At 38.1% G+C, this 17,628-nt stretch overlaps 1 protein-coding gene across 2 annotated transcripts in view; it reads right to left on the bottom strand.

Annotated features, from left to right (window-relative positions):
- Nucleotides 1-17,241, bottom strand: part of myom2a (myomesin 2a) — a 37,406-nt gene extending 20,165 nt beyond the window's left edge. The window contains exons 1-16 of one of the 2 annotated variants that reach the window (XM_088343158.1): nucleotides 17,124-17,241; nucleotides 15,081-15,173; nucleotides 13,709-13,853; nucleotides 13,480-13,634; nucleotides 13,072-13,164; nucleotides 12,376-12,464; nucleotides 12,261-12,299; nucleotides 11,051-11,215; nucleotides 10,068-10,229; nucleotides 9,849-9,990; nucleotides 9,048-9,247; nucleotides 8,927-8,980; nucleotides 7,516-7,643; nucleotides 4,687-4,882; nucleotides 2,099-2,276; nucleotides 232-353 (exon numbers count right to left, since the gene is read on the bottom strand). In XM_088343158.1, the coding sequence (XP_088199284.1) occupies nucleotides 232-353; nucleotides 2,099-2,276; nucleotides 4,687-4,882; nucleotides 7,516-7,643; nucleotides 8,927-8,980; nucleotides 9,048-9,247; nucleotides 9,849-9,990; nucleotides 10,068-10,229; nucleotides 11,051-11,215; nucleotides 12,261-12,299; nucleotides 12,376-12,464; nucleotides 13,072-13,164; nucleotides 13,480-13,634; nucleotides 13,709-13,853; nucleotides 15,081-15,173; nucleotides 17,124-17,236 (2,074 nt within the window). In that variant the 5' untranslated portion in view covers nucleotides 17,237-17,241. Of the gene's footprint in view, nucleotides 1-231; nucleotides 354-2,098; nucleotides 2,277-4,686; nucleotides 4,883-7,515; nucleotides 7,644-8,926; nucleotides 8,981-9,035; nucleotides 9,248-9,848; nucleotides 9,991-10,067; nucleotides 10,230-11,050; nucleotides 11,216-12,260; nucleotides 12,300-12,375; nucleotides 12,465-13,071; nucleotides 13,165-13,479; nucleotides 13,635-13,708; nucleotides 13,854-15,080; nucleotides 15,174-17,123 lie in introns of both variants that reach the window. The other variant, XM_088343157.1, reaches the window with a different exon arrangement.
- Between the last annotated feature and the right edge of the window lie 387 nt (nucleotides 17,242-17,628).

The raw sequence follows: 17,628 nt of genomic DNA, 5'->3' as shown, positions 1-17,628 counted from the left end.
TAAAAATGGTAAGTTGTGCATTGAAACCACAGAACTCTTCAAACGTGACTTGTGATGACAACAAAAAATCCTGTGAAGAAGGTGGTGAGGTGTGTAGGGTGAAGGCACAATCATTAATACATACCATACTCAAAGCCCCTATCTGACATAACATTAGAAACGGCAGATAAAATGAATGCACCAACAACAACAAAAATCAATTTGCAATTGAAACAAGTGGACAGTGCTCACCCAGTGCCGGCTCCACTGCAATGGGTCCTGACTCCTGAGACTCTTCGCTCAGACCGAAAACGTTAACTGCTTGCACCCGGAACACATAGGTCTCACCTGGAGTTAGGCCATGCACCACAAACCTGGAAAGATTTAATAACATTGCGAGTAAAAGGACACTCTAGATCGGACTGAAAAAGTGGGAGAGTTGTGACGGAGTAGGTTTGCTAACTGGCTAATCAACAGTTTTTATTCCCTCCTCCAACACTCCTGAATAAATTCACCAACTAATCAAGATACCCAGAAGCCTGATAATAATCGTAATCTTTTTAATTCGGTGTGTTGGAGGAAGTAGACATGCAAGGATTGGCCCGAGAGATTGGAATTAATGACCAATGCTAAAGGAACTAAGACCCGGAGCAAGAACTACATTTTTTTTTAATAATGCATATGTTCAAGAAATAAAGTGGAATTATTTTTTGTGATAATATCACTTGACTCCTTGACATATAATTTAGATCCATTCATTCAAGTGTCATTCAGTCTGTACAGCGTTTCACGTGGTGTTTTTAGTTAGAAGTCCTTGAGTTTAATCAGTACTAGCTAGACATAGTAAAGACAAAGGACTGGTGTGAAACTGAGATTTTGGGAATTTTACACTCCACTGACTTGTGTTTTGTTTTTGTCATAGACTGCCGGGTTCCGGACCGTCAGTATATCAGTATATCCCCGTCAGCCATTTTTAGAGTGCATTTGTGAAACCATCACAGCCTCCTTTTGAACCCTTGTTTTTATCCATCACATCTTGCGACCCGGTTATTGATTTGAACATTTGGAAGACAAAGTCTGTCACCCTCTAATTAACACTTGCATGAAAAGCTCAAGAAATGCTAGCAGAAGAGCTTGCGAATAACCAATGGTCGGCCGTGCATTTCACAACCAGGCCTACAGTAGACTGAATCAATACAACCCTCAGTTACTACAGAAAACTTACTGCAGCTACAGATACGACACATACAAAGGAAATCATCAATAATATCATAATACATTTGCCATATTATTTAGGAATATAGCCACATATTACCCAGAGAAAATCCTTTATATTTGTGCACAAAATCGATCCTCTTTTTGTTCTTTGAGAAGATTTTAGTTACTCGGTCGTACAGATTTTCCATGCATTTCAGTTACATCAATAAGTTATTTTCTATTGCCATCAACGCTAATGCTGAAAGTCGAGCCTGTCCTGTTTTATTTCTGCCATGAGTTTTTATTCGATTTAGGGCTGAAAATGTCCATTCCACAGAAGCAGTGGACATGGGAAGTTTTCTTTACGTTTTTGTGGTGAACCTACTGTTACTGCCCCCTACCCAATCCTATTTTGTGAAACTGGTGACATTTCCAGAGGTTGACTTACCATGCGCCCAGACGCCAACTTGGAATCTGATTGGCTAAACCAACAGCTTTATTGCACATTAATTTTATATCTCAGCCTTTAGATGTCTTTGTGAAGGCCTCCGGGCAGATTACTGACCCTGGCAACAAGCTATGGCCGAAATGTGATAGGGTAAACGCTTCAATATGAAAACTCGGATCTGGAAGCAGCGCAACCAGAGCAAAAGCAATGAAAGGAAGATGAAAGACGATTTGGAATTATTTAACAAGGATGTCAAATTAAGTGTGCATGGACAAAATGTAATAACATCATGTGATTCAGCAGAGAAGGCCTTGAAGGCCCTGACAGCCCACCATTGTAAATAATTAACTGGAGTCAAATATTTCACTCATTGAGACTTATCACTAACACTGTAAAATAGTCTGAACGTTTTACATGATTAGTAATTATCATTTGCATCAGAAGCTCAGAAAAAAGACAAAATATAAAGCATACCTGTTGAGTTTGAATGGTTTGTTGTTGCAGGAAAACCAGTCCTTGCTGCCAACAGCACGCCCGTCAATATAGTATCCCATGAGGCCTTGCTGTCCGTGCTTTGGCGCTTCCCACTGGACAAAAACGGACGACTTGGTGTTCCGGGTGGCAACCGGTTGACCAGGAGCAGAAGGAACGCCTGTTTTTTGATGGAAGACCAAAAGCTGTTAGCAAAGGGACAGGTAACAAAAAGGCACAAAGTTGAATAATGTGCCTTATTCCTGTTGGATATTTGTTTGTCCCAGTCATGAGTTGACTTTTCAACAACTAAGTACTGGTTTAGCCGTTAATCAGTAAGAAAAAAAGCCATGTTGATAATTATTTTCTCAGGTTAAAGCAAGTTGTTAGCATTTGGCCAAAACCTCGCACCTCCAAAACAGTCACTTTAAAGATCAGTCATTTTCCTATGAAAAATTTGCTGGATGATCAACATAGTTTGATTGATGAAAAATGTGCAAACAATGACACACAATCAGAATTGATTTTTGAAAAATGTAACATTTACCAAATTTTGTCTAATAGGGTTTTGGGTTTAAAGTCAAACAAATGTTTCACGTATTTTAACACAAAAATACTGCTCTTTCATTAAATACATAGTAAATGTGCAAATATTTGCTTTTGAAGTTTTAGCAATTTTGTGAATTATTCATCAAAAAGTTTTCCAAATAAGGAATGGATCGTCAAAATAGATAGCGAAAAATCAAATAATCCGTTCACTGACGATTAGTCACATGATTGTTGCACATGAAGCAAAAAAAAAGAATAAAAAAGAGAAAAGTAAGCTCATGAATGTCAGCATTAGTAGGCAAAATATTTACAAGGGAGAGCCTGAAAAGAAGTGATTGCATCATAACAATACTGCAATAGGAAAATAGTGCGATAACATTAAACAGAAGTTGAAAAACAAAATGGTGAAGAACGTAAAATTAAATATGAAAAAACAATTAAAGAAAAGGCTATTATTAGTTTTTACAGTAAACATATCCTCTACTTGACGATATGTCAATAAATTAGAAAAAAATAAGAATTTTCTGGTGAACATACTAATTTAAATGGTAACGGATTAATATTAATGAAGCCCATAGAAACTCTTCTCTGAATAGTGCAATAACTAGGGTAGTTAAACATGTATCAGGACAGATTGACCCACACTAAGTACAAATAAAAAAATCCTGTGAAACTGTCTTTAAAAGTTTCATAAATTTGTGCACATTTTGACTAATTTAGCCCTTTTTTGTTCTGTTTTTGGTGTCAAATACTTACTCCTTCAAAATAAGTCAAGTTTTGGTTAACTAAATTGAGAACAAAAAGCAATTGCAAGTCTATAAAACAAATCGTTTTGATTTCACAGATTGACTTTTAACTCCTTATGGGTCAAGTTGACCCGCAGATGTGCAGGGTGCTCAGAGGACACACGTGAAACTTACAGAAATTCAAAGTGGATCAAAAAAGCAGAATACTGTACGTACCAAAAAGTAGAGAGCAACCTGCAAAACAGCGTTTCACATCATCATGTGCACGACAGCGATATACATGTAAGTGTGAGTGATGTACAGTGGCTGGCGAAAGTATTGGGCCCCAAGAAATCTTTGTCATATTGCCACATTTCAGGCTTCAAACTAAAGCTATGAAACTGAATACATTTTTTAAGAGTCAACCACATGTGAGACAGAACAGTGAAGTGGAACCAAAGTATTTCAACATTTTATATTTTATTTACAACGAAAAAACTGAAAAGTAGGTGTTGCAAAATTATTAACCCACTGTTCCCTCAGCTCAGCCAACTGACTCCAGAAGTTCCCCGAGACAAAAATAAAATGTGGAACAAGGGGCTTTGGTCAGATGAGATCAAAATTGAACTTTTTGGGCTAAGTGCAAAGCGTTACGTTTGGCGTAGGAGTAACACGCACATGACCCTGAAAACACCGTCCCCTCTGCTTAACATGGTGAATGCAGTATCATTCCTTGGGGTTGCCTTTTTTCAGCAGGCACCGGAAAGATCGTTGGAGCCCAATATGGGTCAATTCTGGCAGGAAATGTTTAAGTCTGCAAGGCGCCTGAGAAGGGGGCACAGGTTCACCTTCCAACAGGACAACGTTAAAATGGCCAAGCCAAAGTCCAGACCTCAGTCCTATAGAGCATTTGCGAAAAGATCTGAAAAATGTTGTGCACAACACCATCAAACCTTATGGAACTTGAGCTGTTTTCTAAAGTAAAATGGGAAATGATTTCTGTTTCAACGTGGGCAAAACTTATAGACATACCAAAAAAAAAATAATTGGGGCTGTGATCGCAGCAAAGAGGGCCAATATTTTCACACCGATTTCTCACCTACTTGTTAGTACAAAATAAAATGTTAAATACATTTTATTTTGTAATTTAGTTTTTTTTTCACAATTGTGTCTCAAATGTTGTTGATTCTTAGACAAAATGTTGAGTTCTAATATAAAAGTTTGAAGCCTGAAATATGGCAATGTGTCGAAACGTTATTGAGCGGCTAACACGTTTGCAAGTTACTTTAACGCGAGTTTGCGGTCCTCCGAACTTACTGTCCCCGTTGGCCTTTCTCACGGGCTCTGATGGCTCAGAGGCCTGGCCGACACCGTATGGGTTGATCGCGAACACCCGGAAGAAGTAAGCGATCCCGTCGGGCAAATGGAAGACCGGTAAACGGGGCGAGCGAAACTCCACGCCCACATCAACTGGATGCCAAGGCCCACCGGGGCCCCCCACAGAAGCTAAACACTGCGGGATACCACACAGATGAGCGACGCCACTATGTCCAAAGAATAAGACTTTATCAAAGTAATTTTGCCAAACAAATTACTAAATAATTTGTGGTTGTTTATAAATGAGGGAACAGATTGTTAATGATGAAACATCTTTTGTTGGACTAGGATGGATAGAACAAACAATTACCCTTACGCATACATTTTTTTGCACACAAATAACAAAGTCAAGGCCTGCAGGTCAGATGTGGCCCGCAAGAAGGTTTTCTACAGACTGTGAGATGGTCTTAGTCATTATTGTATCATACACCAGAAATTTTGGTTTTGCACTATATTTGCTATTGTGCTTTTAAAAATATTTAAATCGAGTGAATGATAGAAAATTGCTATTTATTTTTCTTTGAAATATATTTAGCCATTTTTGCCAAAATATAAGCTATCAGTTACAGAAGGTGCCTGGACAATAGGGGCTTCTTTCTTTTGTATAAGATTTGTTTTTTTGTGCCTGTTGGATGGAGCCATAAGGAAATATTGCTCTAGTTATGTGATCATAACGGAATATATTTCTTAGGTTTTCAGTAGGTTTAATGAGGTTCACTGGACCAGTGTTTCTTAACTGGTCTGATCATTCCACCCCAATTACAAACAGTGACCTAAATCAAGAAAAAAGACCAAAAAACTGAGCTCCTTCAATAAAGAGGAAAGAATTGGATACGTGAATGGAAATAAAGTATCCTTTTTGTCGACAGATTTACCAGAAACAAATACATTTGTTCATAAATTTGGTTTGGACAGTAACATTTACATTTTAGATATTTTGTGAGCGGAGGACTTTCATTCAAATCTTTCGAGTGATCCAGCAATGTTTTGTGAACACTGGTTACGTCCCGACACTGATAGTGGTCTGGTCCCATAGCGACTCTTTCATATATCGGGCATGGCTATTAGACTGATCCAGTGTCGTGTCTTTTAAAGCGGAAATTCACTTCAATGGCTTTGAAACATTGCCAACATGTCTGTTGTTTAAGACTTTTTTTGTTTTTACCACACAGCTCAAAATGATCAGCAGTGGATCCATATCAAAAAATAAGTATCAGATCGTATCGCAAAGAACACATGTTAAAAAAAATTATTTCCGTCAAGAAGCTAAAACATGTTGTTCAGGATAACTCTAGTAAACATATGACCACTATTTTGTTGCTTAGCAGACATTTTTCAAAACAGTGATTTTAGATCTTTTGTTTGAGATCAACTGTTACGTCTGTTGTTGACTAACTTTTTTCATGATTTCTTTGCTCACAGCAAATCTCAATTAGGACTGTCGGCATATGACCAATATTTAGAACACAAGCTGTTAGTTGGGTTCTTCCTTTTGTGCTTAACTGCCATTTTATAAACAAAGGAATTGTATTGTTTAGGTGTTAGAGTGTTTTATTGTAAACAAAAGAACATCTTTTATTGGCATTATCTATTTCATAATTGAGCAACTTTTTGTGAACAGATTTCAACTTCAGCACCAAAGAACTATGACCTGCAACCAATGTTCCCTCTAATTTTCCACGGGTCTGAGCATTCACACAAAGTCGGTGAGCAACGCTTGAAACAACAGTGAGCAACCATAATTCCAAGTGTGGCAAGATAATTAATTATCAAACATGTCCAAAACTTGACATCAAGTTACATTTTGCTGAGTTTCCGCCAATGCAAAATTATTTTTCTCTTTTGAATGAATTGACTCATGTACTATTGCAAAGGTTGTACGGCCTACAAACGTCGTTTGTTCTTACAATTCTTTCACAAGATATCCATTTCTTTTTTTCCTGATATATTTTGTCGCATAATATTAACATTTTGGGGGGCTTATTTAGTCGGTTTTAAGATACAGAACTGTACTTAATCATATTTTTTTAGTGGAAGTACAATGTTGGCAACAAGATTCACTTGATATAATTGGAAACTATTTGAATGCAACACAAACTTTTTCTTCTTTTTTCCGTGTTTTTCTTCTACTTTTTTTTTAAATTCCTTTAAAAAAAATCTCATTGAGTTTATTTTTTCCAATCTGTTACTTTTTTCTTTTGTTCTCTATTTTTTTTCCTACATTACTTTCTTTTCTTTTTTTCTGGCTTTTTTCTAATTTTTTCCTTCTTTTTTTCTCTTCCTTTTGTTTCTTTTTTTCTCAGCTTTTCACTACTTTTTAATTTAGGTATTTTTTTTCTTTTTTGTTCTATTCCCCCATTCCTTTAAGTCATTTTGTGCATAATTTTACATAATATTTGGTCATGTTGGGATTAAAGAAGCAAAAACAACCTGAAGAGCCGTTTAGGACCCGAAAGAGCCGGTTCCTTTTAGTGAGCCGAGCCGAAGAAGCCGGTTCTTGACAAACTCTACTGACTTTACTTTTCAACTTCGTTCGACATTGACTTCAAAATACCGCATTTAGGACACAACGTCAGGGGAACCCGTGTATTTTTACCCTCATGCACTGTAACTTTGACTTAAGTCGCTTCTTAATTAGTAATTTTGAGCCCTCATTTTTGTGCGCTGGCTAGATTTTCTTGTGCGCTGAGCATGTGCGAGGAGTGCGCAATTGCGCACACGCGCAGCTTAGAGGGAACACTGCCTGCAACAACCTTCCATCTCACAAACCTTCTCCACCGCATAGGAGAGTGGTGCTGGTCCTCGATGGATTGGTGGTGTCCAGCTGAGAACCACGTGCGTTTTGTGAATCTCGGAGGCGTGCACGTCCCTGGGCGGGCCAGGAATGGACGCCTGGCCTTAAAGATGTATGGCTGATTAATTAAGATTTTTTTATCAGTCTTCTCGAGCTGGGTTTGTGGTGAAATACACTGTGGATTTTAAGGTTTGGATTTGTTTCAGGAGGGATTAAAGTGAGTTTAAGTTTATTAAGAGTGGTGCTTTGAGTAAGTGTAATATATTTGTCTATTAAGGGTTTATTTTGGGTTAAGGTGGGATCAGTTATAAGGTTTTATAGTGCAACACACAACTTTTCTCCCTGGAATAATCTATTTTAAGCCTACACACTTAATTTGACATCCTGATTATTAGTATGTTTTTGGAACAGGATTTAAATGACAAAATCCATTCATCTACTGGTAATCCATCCCTGGGGGGGCCGCCATTTTGACACAGGCGTTCAAGTTAAGATTACAGGATCAATCATTGCTCAGGTTAAGAAAATAAGGTAATTGTAATTGGTTTCCAGCTCTGGGCAAGTTTTTTTTACATAGACAAAAAATTGCAAGACGGCTGCTGCTTTGAATGGAAATAACGCTTTGCACAAATGGGGGAACATCCATTTTTGTTTGGAAATATTTCCAGTTGACTTTATTTTCAAGATGCCCCTAAAGGTTGATTTTAAAGGAACGTTGTGTATTACTTAGTGCCTCCAAGTGGTAAAAAAACGTAATTAATTAAGATAGAAATCAACCTTAGGACCATATTTGGCATTGTGGCCGCCGATAGTGCCTTCACCTTCCGCACTGGTATCAATGTTTAGAGTTATTCCTGTCTTTCAGGGGACATTGTGTATCATTTAGCGGATCCTAGTGGTAAAACAACTTTAAGAAATAATAAGCAAAAATGCAAGAAATATCACATAAACATGCATCTTTAAAAGACTTTGTTGGTCGAGAAATTCGGAAAATTATTGTTGATTTTGGGTGGACTTAAAATATATTATGTTCAACTTTGGGTTCTGGTAGTTCATGTATGTTTCTAGGTTGGTTTTAGTTTATTTCAATTGATTTAATAAGGATTAAGGGTAACTGTATATTATGGAGGGTTGAGGTGGGTAATTGATGATGGGTTTGGGTTAATGTTGAAGGTTGTGTGAAAGTGGGCTGAAGTTGTTTCACGTGGTTGGGAGTGGGTTTCAAAGGATGTATTAACGTGTGCGGAAAATTCCCTACGGTTGCTGTGAGGTTGTGTAATGGTCAGGAGTAAGTTGTTGGAAAAAGGTTGTTTCCGTGTGACTTAAAAGTGGATTCAATGCCTTTTTTTAAGGAAGCAGCCAGTGCCTCTATGAATTCTGAATTACCTTCCATGTTATGATTCTTCTCGACAACATGGTACTTTCCTTCCCTCTTAATAACTGCGGCAAACGAAAAAAGTCAAACCCGGGGTCTCCTTCCTTCTCCTGCATTTACCTTCTGCGCTACCTTCCAGCCTGGCACTCTCGGCGGGGTCCAGGGCCACGACTTTGTCGGATGGTCGGGAGGCCCTGCTGATGCCTGCGCTGTTGACAGCTCGCACCCGGAAGTTGTACGAGTGGCCAACCTTCAGGCCATTGACCGGGTACTTGCACACTTTTACTGGGGCGTCGTTGCACTGTACCCATGAGTTGCTTCCAGCTTCACACCTGGAAATACCTCAAGTTAAATTTGGTCTGCAGGCTAACGCTAGGTCAAATTTTACAATAAAACTTGCCTTTTGATTATTATTTGATATGATTAATATTTTGATTATTACATTTAATTGTCTTTATTGTCTTATAAACCTCTATTTTTGGTTCTACTTTTGTGTATTGACATAATTATGTTCATTTTGCATAATAAATCATTCACGTTTTTCAATTGAAATATTTAAAAACAATTGAATTAACCCAAAATAAAAATAAAATTAACAATGTTTTTTTCAATTTCAATTAGAAAATGTATTTCTTTTAAAACATTAACCAAAATAAATTAAATGGACAGCATAAAATCTGTGGGAAATGTCAAAATCAGTGCGACAAACAAGGACGTAGGTTTGGTCTTGGCATTGGTGGGGACTTATCACATTTTTTTCATTAAATGATCACATAAATTGTTGGGGAGAAAACAATGATTGCTCAATACTGGTGAAGATACTGTCCACTTTGCCCATGCCGAAACTACGCCCTTGGCAACAGATATTGCAGTGACTGTTGCCAAAATGAAAACTAAATTAAGCCCCCTGCAACATCATATGATCGGACGCACCTGTCCACAAAATAGCCCGTAATGGGTGCTTCATTGACGGTGTTGGGTGGTTTCCAAGCAACCAGAATGTAGTCTGAGTTGATGTCGTAAGCCTTGACGCTTATTGGGGCCCCGGGAGCCCCAGCAACTTGGGGGGCTGCGTCTGGTAGGAAGTTAGCAGAGCAAGTGCTGATTTTGATCAACCTTCATCAAATGCAAACAAAAAGTATGATGTGTTACCTGAAACAAATAGGTAGGCGCAGTGCTCGGAGGTGCCGTCTTTAGTGTAGACACGGATGGTGTACAGGCCCTCGTCATCCTTAGCTAGTTGGGGCAGCACCAGGCGGGCCACGCCACCGCTCACCGACATGTCCACCAGGGGCCCAGGCTGCAAAAGTTTATCTGGAGCAGAAGAAACAATACAAAAATTGTGGATTTATAGTTCAGCTCTCTTAGACAGCTTGAGGAAAATGCTGAGTGTGCATAGCATGGTGAGTTGGTTCAGGTGTAAAACAGCATTCGCTCAACTGTTAAAATATACCAGATAACACGTTCAATGCCAAACATGAAAATATTTTCCCCATTGTTTGTGAATAAATGGGTTGTGTTTAGAAAAGATCCCTTGTCATTTGTGATTATAAAATGTACGATAGGTTACTAGTGTAGGCTAAACGATAAAGCATAATAGTGAGAAACTACAGTAAGTTAAACATTTTAAATGTACTTTTACTGACCTGCCCCGTTTGAGAACAGAAAGTTTGGATCTGATCATAGAGCCAAACAGAGTTTGATGTTCCTGGCTTAAAATGTCTGTGTGTCTAATAATAGATGGGACAAATGTGCTTTGACCCAAACTGACATTTCCCAAAATGCCTGTCAACTACAAGACCCGCCAAGTGACGTCCCACGCCATGATACAGCAATGTTTCTGTATCAATGTTAATGAGTGGAATTGAGAGTTATCTCAAAAATGCCCCAGAAGATTTTGTTTTTTAGTTATACTTGATTTATAACAGATTTGTTTTTTAATCCGTAGGCGTTTTTAAGGGGAGACAAGCCGCAGTCTAACGCGTAACCTTTTAGTGTTGGTGAGTATGAATTTAGTTACATTTATAGATTACAGAAGGCCCTTTGAGGAGAGCCAATACGCCTCTGTGGCCCTCAATGAAAATGAGTTTGACACCCCTATCTATAGGGGACAAACAAAGAGGGAGGTAACCCACCATCTCTGTACCACTCGATGTATGGCGGCAAGTTGGGGAGGTTGGGGACGACCACCAGGGAGCACAGCAGGCTGGCCGATTCACCCTCCATGCCGAAGGTGACCGGGAAACAATCCACCAAGCTCACCTCCAGTTTACTTCTGTGGCTCCCACTCAATCGGGGCACTACAGATTTTGAATGAACACACAACAAGCACCATAATCTTAGGACATTGTGCAAGAATCGAATAATTGAAGAATGTTGTCGTTAAATCATAAGACATTTCTTTTTTGTTGTTGCTTTTTTAAAAACATTGTTTAAATCATCCTTCACAATTACTGAATACAATGGTAAACAGCAAAAAAAAAAATCAATTCTTAATCCATTTAAAGAATGTCTTAAATTTTCTTTTTACATTATCTATCTTGTATATTCTTAAAAAAGGCCACATTTTTAAGCAAATGAGAGATTTTTTCCCACCAAGATAAGAAAAAAATAAAAATAACAAAAAAAAAAGATCTAATGTTTGTGCAAGTTTTTTTTTACTATATAATAGGTTGAAATATTTTTAATTTAGAAAAAAACAACCTTAAAACAAAAAGAAAATTCTACCACTAAGGTAATTGTTGTTTTTTTTCCCCCAGTGTATAAGTTCTTGATCAGGGGTCTTCAATGTGTGGCCCATGGGCACCAGGTAGCTGAGTAGTCTGCGGACAGGTTCTGTAAATAGCTCACCATTGAAGGGTCATTGCGATTCCTTTGTCAATTTGTTTTCCGATCAGAATTATGTTTTAGTGGTTGACTTAACTTCCAATAATTACAACTTCGTAATAAAACAGTAACAACATAGTAATAGCATATGTTGTTATTTTAAAAATTTGCATCAATATGGTAGCCCTTTGCACCAATCAGTAACAAAAAGTAACTCTAAGATTCAAAAAAGGTTGGTGACCCTTGTTTTCATTATGGTGCAATAACAATCAAAATCAGGCGGTGATATTAAGCAATGGGCATTTTGGTGTCCTATGGAAAATATGAGTTCAGTGATGGGAGCCAACGTTATGACGTCATGGTTAGCGATGCAAAAGGTGTTCCACAGGTTTATTTTACGTAACACTTCCCTAAAATTGGAAGAGAAAGAGCTGAATGCAACAAAAAAGGCTGATCTCCATATTATTTTTTTTTTTTCGTGAGAACATTTGCCTGAGTTTGAAGTCTGTGTCATCTCACCTATACCAATCTGGCTGGACCATGCACCTCCACTTGCGCCTGCTCACACACAAAAAAAGTGTCATCTTACGAGTGTTGCACAGATAACATATTCATTCAAGTAATGGTGACTTACTCCTGACACTAACAGTTGCAGCACTGGTGGCTGTGCCATGGGGGTTGGTGGCCACGGCACTGTAATCCGCAGTGTCGCTCACTGCACACCTGTTCGAATGTACAAATGAGGGATATTCTTATAACAATAATGGTAAAAATAAAAACAAAGATATAGAAAATTATGTCATATTTGTTGTGTAATATATCTTCAATATCTTCAAAGTACAACAGATGTTGAAGAATTCTGCCAGAAGCAGCTTGCGCTTGTTCGATCCTTTCATATGACCTGTTTTCTAAAACCTCTCTGGTCGTGTGAAGCTGTAACAGGGTGAGTTTAATGTACACATCACAGTTATTGTACACTACAATTAAGTAATGTCAGTTTGTGCTGTTTAGTGTTTTTTCGCTTATATGCTAAACTGTACAACACTGTTGAATAATTGTAGAATTCTGTGGAACTAATTATTAGTTTAGTGTTTTTTGTTTCAAGTGTGTCCTTGTCTGTTGTTGTCATGTCTATTGGTGTTTTGTGGCTTTTAGATGTGTTTTCTGTCATCCCTGTTTGTTTTATATGTACGCTGAACTCCATTTTTTATTCTTAAACCAGCACCAATTTTTATCAAAGCCACCTCCATATGAACCATGACTCAGTGCCTGACCCCCAGAATCAGAATCTCATTTGGTTAATCCCATTGCTGCGTTTGTGCTACTGTACCTGCTTATGATCAAACTGTGGACTCCATACTTGCTCTCAATCTTGTACTTCCCTGGAGAGCTTAAAGGGTCTACTGGGACACCTCCTTTGTACCTGTGCAAAAGCGCAAATGTTAAAATATTCGATATTAAAACAGTAACAGGCTCACTAAAACACTGTAATATGTGTGTAAATATTATAATAAGCGTTGGGAAAGCAACTAACAAAAACAATCATGGTTATGATCAGGAAAAAGTAATTACATAAGCGTGGAATTTTGTGGAAAAATTGATGTGGAATTTAATACCAAGCCTACAATTCTGTAAAAGGGTTACAGAAAAACAGTTGCAGTATAACTGTTGATGAATACTCTGTATGATTGGGCAGTGAATTAAAAAAACAAGGAAGGAGAAAATACTCGTTACTTACCATTTTACAATAGGCATGGGAGTCCCAAGCACAGTGCAAAAGAGCTTAACAGGCATCTTTTCCCAAACGGTGTGAGGCCGCAGGGCCACAATAAAATCAGGCATGCGTGGGATTTCCTCCAGCAAATCCACTTTCCTGTACATCTTCTCCTTCACCTGATGCACGTTTGAATAAAGAAAAAAAATCACAATTTGACTTTGGTTTTAAGACCGGGCTGTAATGTCCTTGCCTCTTTCTCGATTGCCAAATGTTCGACTTGAGTCTTGGTGGAGATCCTCATCCTTTGGAGTTCCTCCTGAATGGCAGCTAAGCCCTTTTCCACCTTTTTAGTCACTCTCTGATACTCCTCAATCTCTCCTGTCTCCTCGCTGGTCCTACGGCATGAAGAGATTTGTATCACATTGTAACAAGAGTGTCAAATATAGACAAAGAAAATTGTCTAAAATTGCAGCAAATTAAACAACTGACCATTACCTGGAAGGAATTGCATAAAATCAGACAGCAGTTTTGTGTATTGGTATTTCTTCTGAAGACTGTACTATACAAATATGTGTATCAACTTTAGCCATATTTTTGTGCCAACTGTGGGGGCAACTCATGCCAATAAGTCCAACAAGACCACAGTGGCACATGGGTGAGCTGTCAAAACTGCTCATTAAGGGATATTGATCTATTATGAAAAACAACCCACAACTTCAGCACCGGTTTTGCAACATCTCAGAAAAAGTATAAAAAGCTTGTTTCAAATTTCACTTGGACAATCTTGTCAGAATATAGCCTTTGTCTGAATCACAATGGTGTCCAGAATATTCTGCTTTTGAAACCTTTTCTGAAATAGTTCATCTCCAACCTCTGATTTTGCCAACATTCTCAATCACCTCAAATTCAACAAACATGCGAAGGACAAGTGAAGAAAACACTGTTGTAAAATATGGTACATAAACCAAGCTACTTTACGACAGTGGGGCTATGGAAATGCATGACAATAAACACGTGACATGACATCATGTATTCATTAGTGTCCTTGCTTTTATGTATAAAAATACAGTATTGTAGGACTTTATACTGTATGTTTTTTTTATATAATTTGGATATTATTTCACCCTAATTACATTTGGAGACAACCATAACAGTCTCAACAGGAACAGCTTTTAACGAAGTGTGAAAGTGCGGCAGCATTGACAGGTGATGCAAATCCCAAACTTTCAATTCCTATTTGTAACTGGCCTGAGTTGGGTGCAAGAAAGCGTCCCCGACGAAGATTGAGTTGCTTACTTAGTAAAACTCAAGCAGCAACGGGGAACTCCAATGTTGTGACTTGACTCCATCTGACGTAAACTGCTAATTTTAGGACTTAACTGACTTGGTATGCCAAAAAATGTGACATATTTACATTTGATAAAGTGAAGGTACTGGGTGACACTAAAACCCCTTTTGAGCAGGACAATTTAACTTTCGTGAAGTTTGAGACTTTCTCAACTTTCCTACATACTGTAGAGCAGCAAAGTGAAGAAGATGGCTGGGACCTTAAATTCAGTTCACCACGACTTGGTATTAGCTTACTCCTCAGAATAGCGCAACATGACATTTGTCATCCTCACCTCTGTCGGAACACCGGAATGGTGTAAGCTGCTTCCGCCATCGCTTCTGTGGATGTGGCCTGCACCTGCCTTTTTGACTTGGAACTTGTTTTCCTGCTGATCAGGAGAAGAAAATGTGAGAAGTGTGGTATTGATTTGTTGTCATGGAAAATACACACTGGTATGATTATTAAAAGCGTCCCAGTACAAACTCGTTCAAGGCTGATTCTGTCCTCGAATGCTTTACCTGCTTTTGTTTTGGCATATTTACTATAATTGGACAGTTCGTACATACAGGGAATAGTTTTCATGACTACAGTTCCGCTGACTAGTCTTGCTGTAGGGCCCCATTCGTTATAGAGGATACAATAGTACAATATTCTTGGTGTATATTTTGTAACCAGTTGCTTCTGTTTGTTGATTCATTCATAACTTTTGTGCTACTTAAAATGCAGCAGACTATTCTTGCTGCATTTGTTTCATCGGCAAATGCTTCTACAGAGAAGACTGGCTTACCTGGTGATTATATTTGATGACTTTTTTATCAACTCAAATGTGATTTAGGACAAGTAGGCATCCGTGATTCACAGTATGATATAATTCATAGAGATAAATGTGGAAAATGAAAAAAAACAAAAAACATTGTGAGTCTATTTATTCATTGCCAACCCATGAATGAAGGAATGAGTGCTGCACATACAATGGAAATAGAGAGCGCATTCCAATTCCGCCAATGTGCATCAATGTCTACACAGCAGCTGGTCATGCAAAGCTTGGGCAGAGACTTGGCCAGCAAACAACACATAAACAACTCGAAACTGCAACCTTTTCCCAATAATTCAATTGTCAACAAGCTTCACACGCTGCGAAGCTAAGGGCTCTCCGGTGAAAACAGTAAACTCAGGCCGATAAAAACGGCAGGGGAATCTCCAAAGATAAGCCTCATTGGAGACAGTGTTTTTTTTTTTATTTTAATCACTATTTATATCCCATTGTTTCATTTTTGTCTGGGTTGCATTAGCACAGTGGTTCTTAAACATAGGTACTGGTACCCATTGGGTTAAGAACTCCAAGAGGTACTTGAGTTCTTATCATATATGTTCAACAGGAGCATACAAAATCATTACACTTTTTCACTTCTACCTACTCTTCAAAACTGTTCCTATCCTTGATAAGTTAATTCTGTGTTTAATAAATGACACCTGCAAAGGAGATCACATAGGATGCCAGGTTATTATTTTCGTTATTTCACTTCAATGTTTGTTTGTTGTTTTGACAGATATGCACTGTTTACATCATTGTCACTATCGCCCAACCATATTGTAATTTTTATTGTCTCAACAACCTTTAGGGCGGACCTGCTTTTGTAACCTGGGAGGTTTTGTAAAAAGAACGGGCTCAGGACGAGCTCTAGAACGGGTTGGAATTTATTATAGGATGTTTGGGTCCTCTCCTGTTCTCCTTGCGAATTCAAAATCAATTGATGTCGCCTCTCCTTATTTTTTGTCAATCAGATCATTTGGCTATTCGTCTAATGTTACCACCCACACATTATCTATTGAAATACACAACAATAAAATACAAATGAAATTTTAATAATATATTAATATAAAAGTTAAATAGATAAATTGAATGTGCAACATTAACTACCGGTACAATATTTTTTTCAGTATACAAAATGTCAAAAATCCTCATTGAAGCACTGTTTTAGGGTGGTGGGCATAGGGTGGGCTATTTGGATTAAAAATATTTATTTTTGAATGTGAAACACAATAATGATAGGAAAGGCCCCATTAGCACACCGTTTAGCATTAGCACTGTCTAACAAATGGTTGCAATGATAAAAATGCGAAACAAAACAAAACAAAAAAAAAAAACAAAGCAGACCTTTGAGATTCATTTTCCACAACTTACAGATTGTATTTGACCTAAAATGTTACATATTGTGTTTATTTTACCCTACACCGCAAAACAGACTTGCAATAAGTCATAAAAATGATGAAAGCAGTGGTACGCTTGCACATAGAACGCAGCCAAGCAGCGGGAGGCAGCGTCCTGTCATACCTTTGCGTGCTCTGCTGAGAGACAACACGTTTGGTGCTGTACTGATAAGCAAGATCACTTTTCACTTGACTGTCGCGCTTCCGCTTATACCAGGGAATGACTTTGGAAGCCATGACGGGAACACTGGAAAGGGAGGAGGTAACCTTGTATGTGACCATGAAGGAAGGCAGAAAGTGGAGTGACACCAAATGCGTTTTAGGCCATCAAAATCACCACCTATCATAGGATTATTCTTAAAACACGACCAGTTATTGCAAAAAATAAAATGTTTTCTTTTCCTGCACTGACAAAATAAATGATTACCCGTACAGACAAGAGCAGTACTGTGACATTGCATCATTATCACACTATTAAAAGCAGCACAGTTCTTAAGATGGCCAGATTGTATTCAATTTGTGCAAGTCTAGCACATTCTATTGGCCAATTTTTAAATCCAGTTTAATTTTGAGTAGGAATGTTTGGCTGCTGACACAGTTATGACTTTCATAAATCAAATATATTTCAA

This window comes from Urocampus carinirostris, chromosome 8 (genome assembly GCF_059441175.1).
Source record: "Urocampus carinirostris isolate Australia breed hairy pipefish chromosome 8, RoL_Ucar_1.0, whole genome shotgun sequence".
NCBI classification, from domain to species: Eukaryota; Metazoa; Chordata; class Actinopteri; order Syngnathiformes; family Syngnathidae; genus Urocampus; species Urocampus carinirostris.
This window is presented reverse-complemented; position numbering and strand designations above follow the sequence as displayed.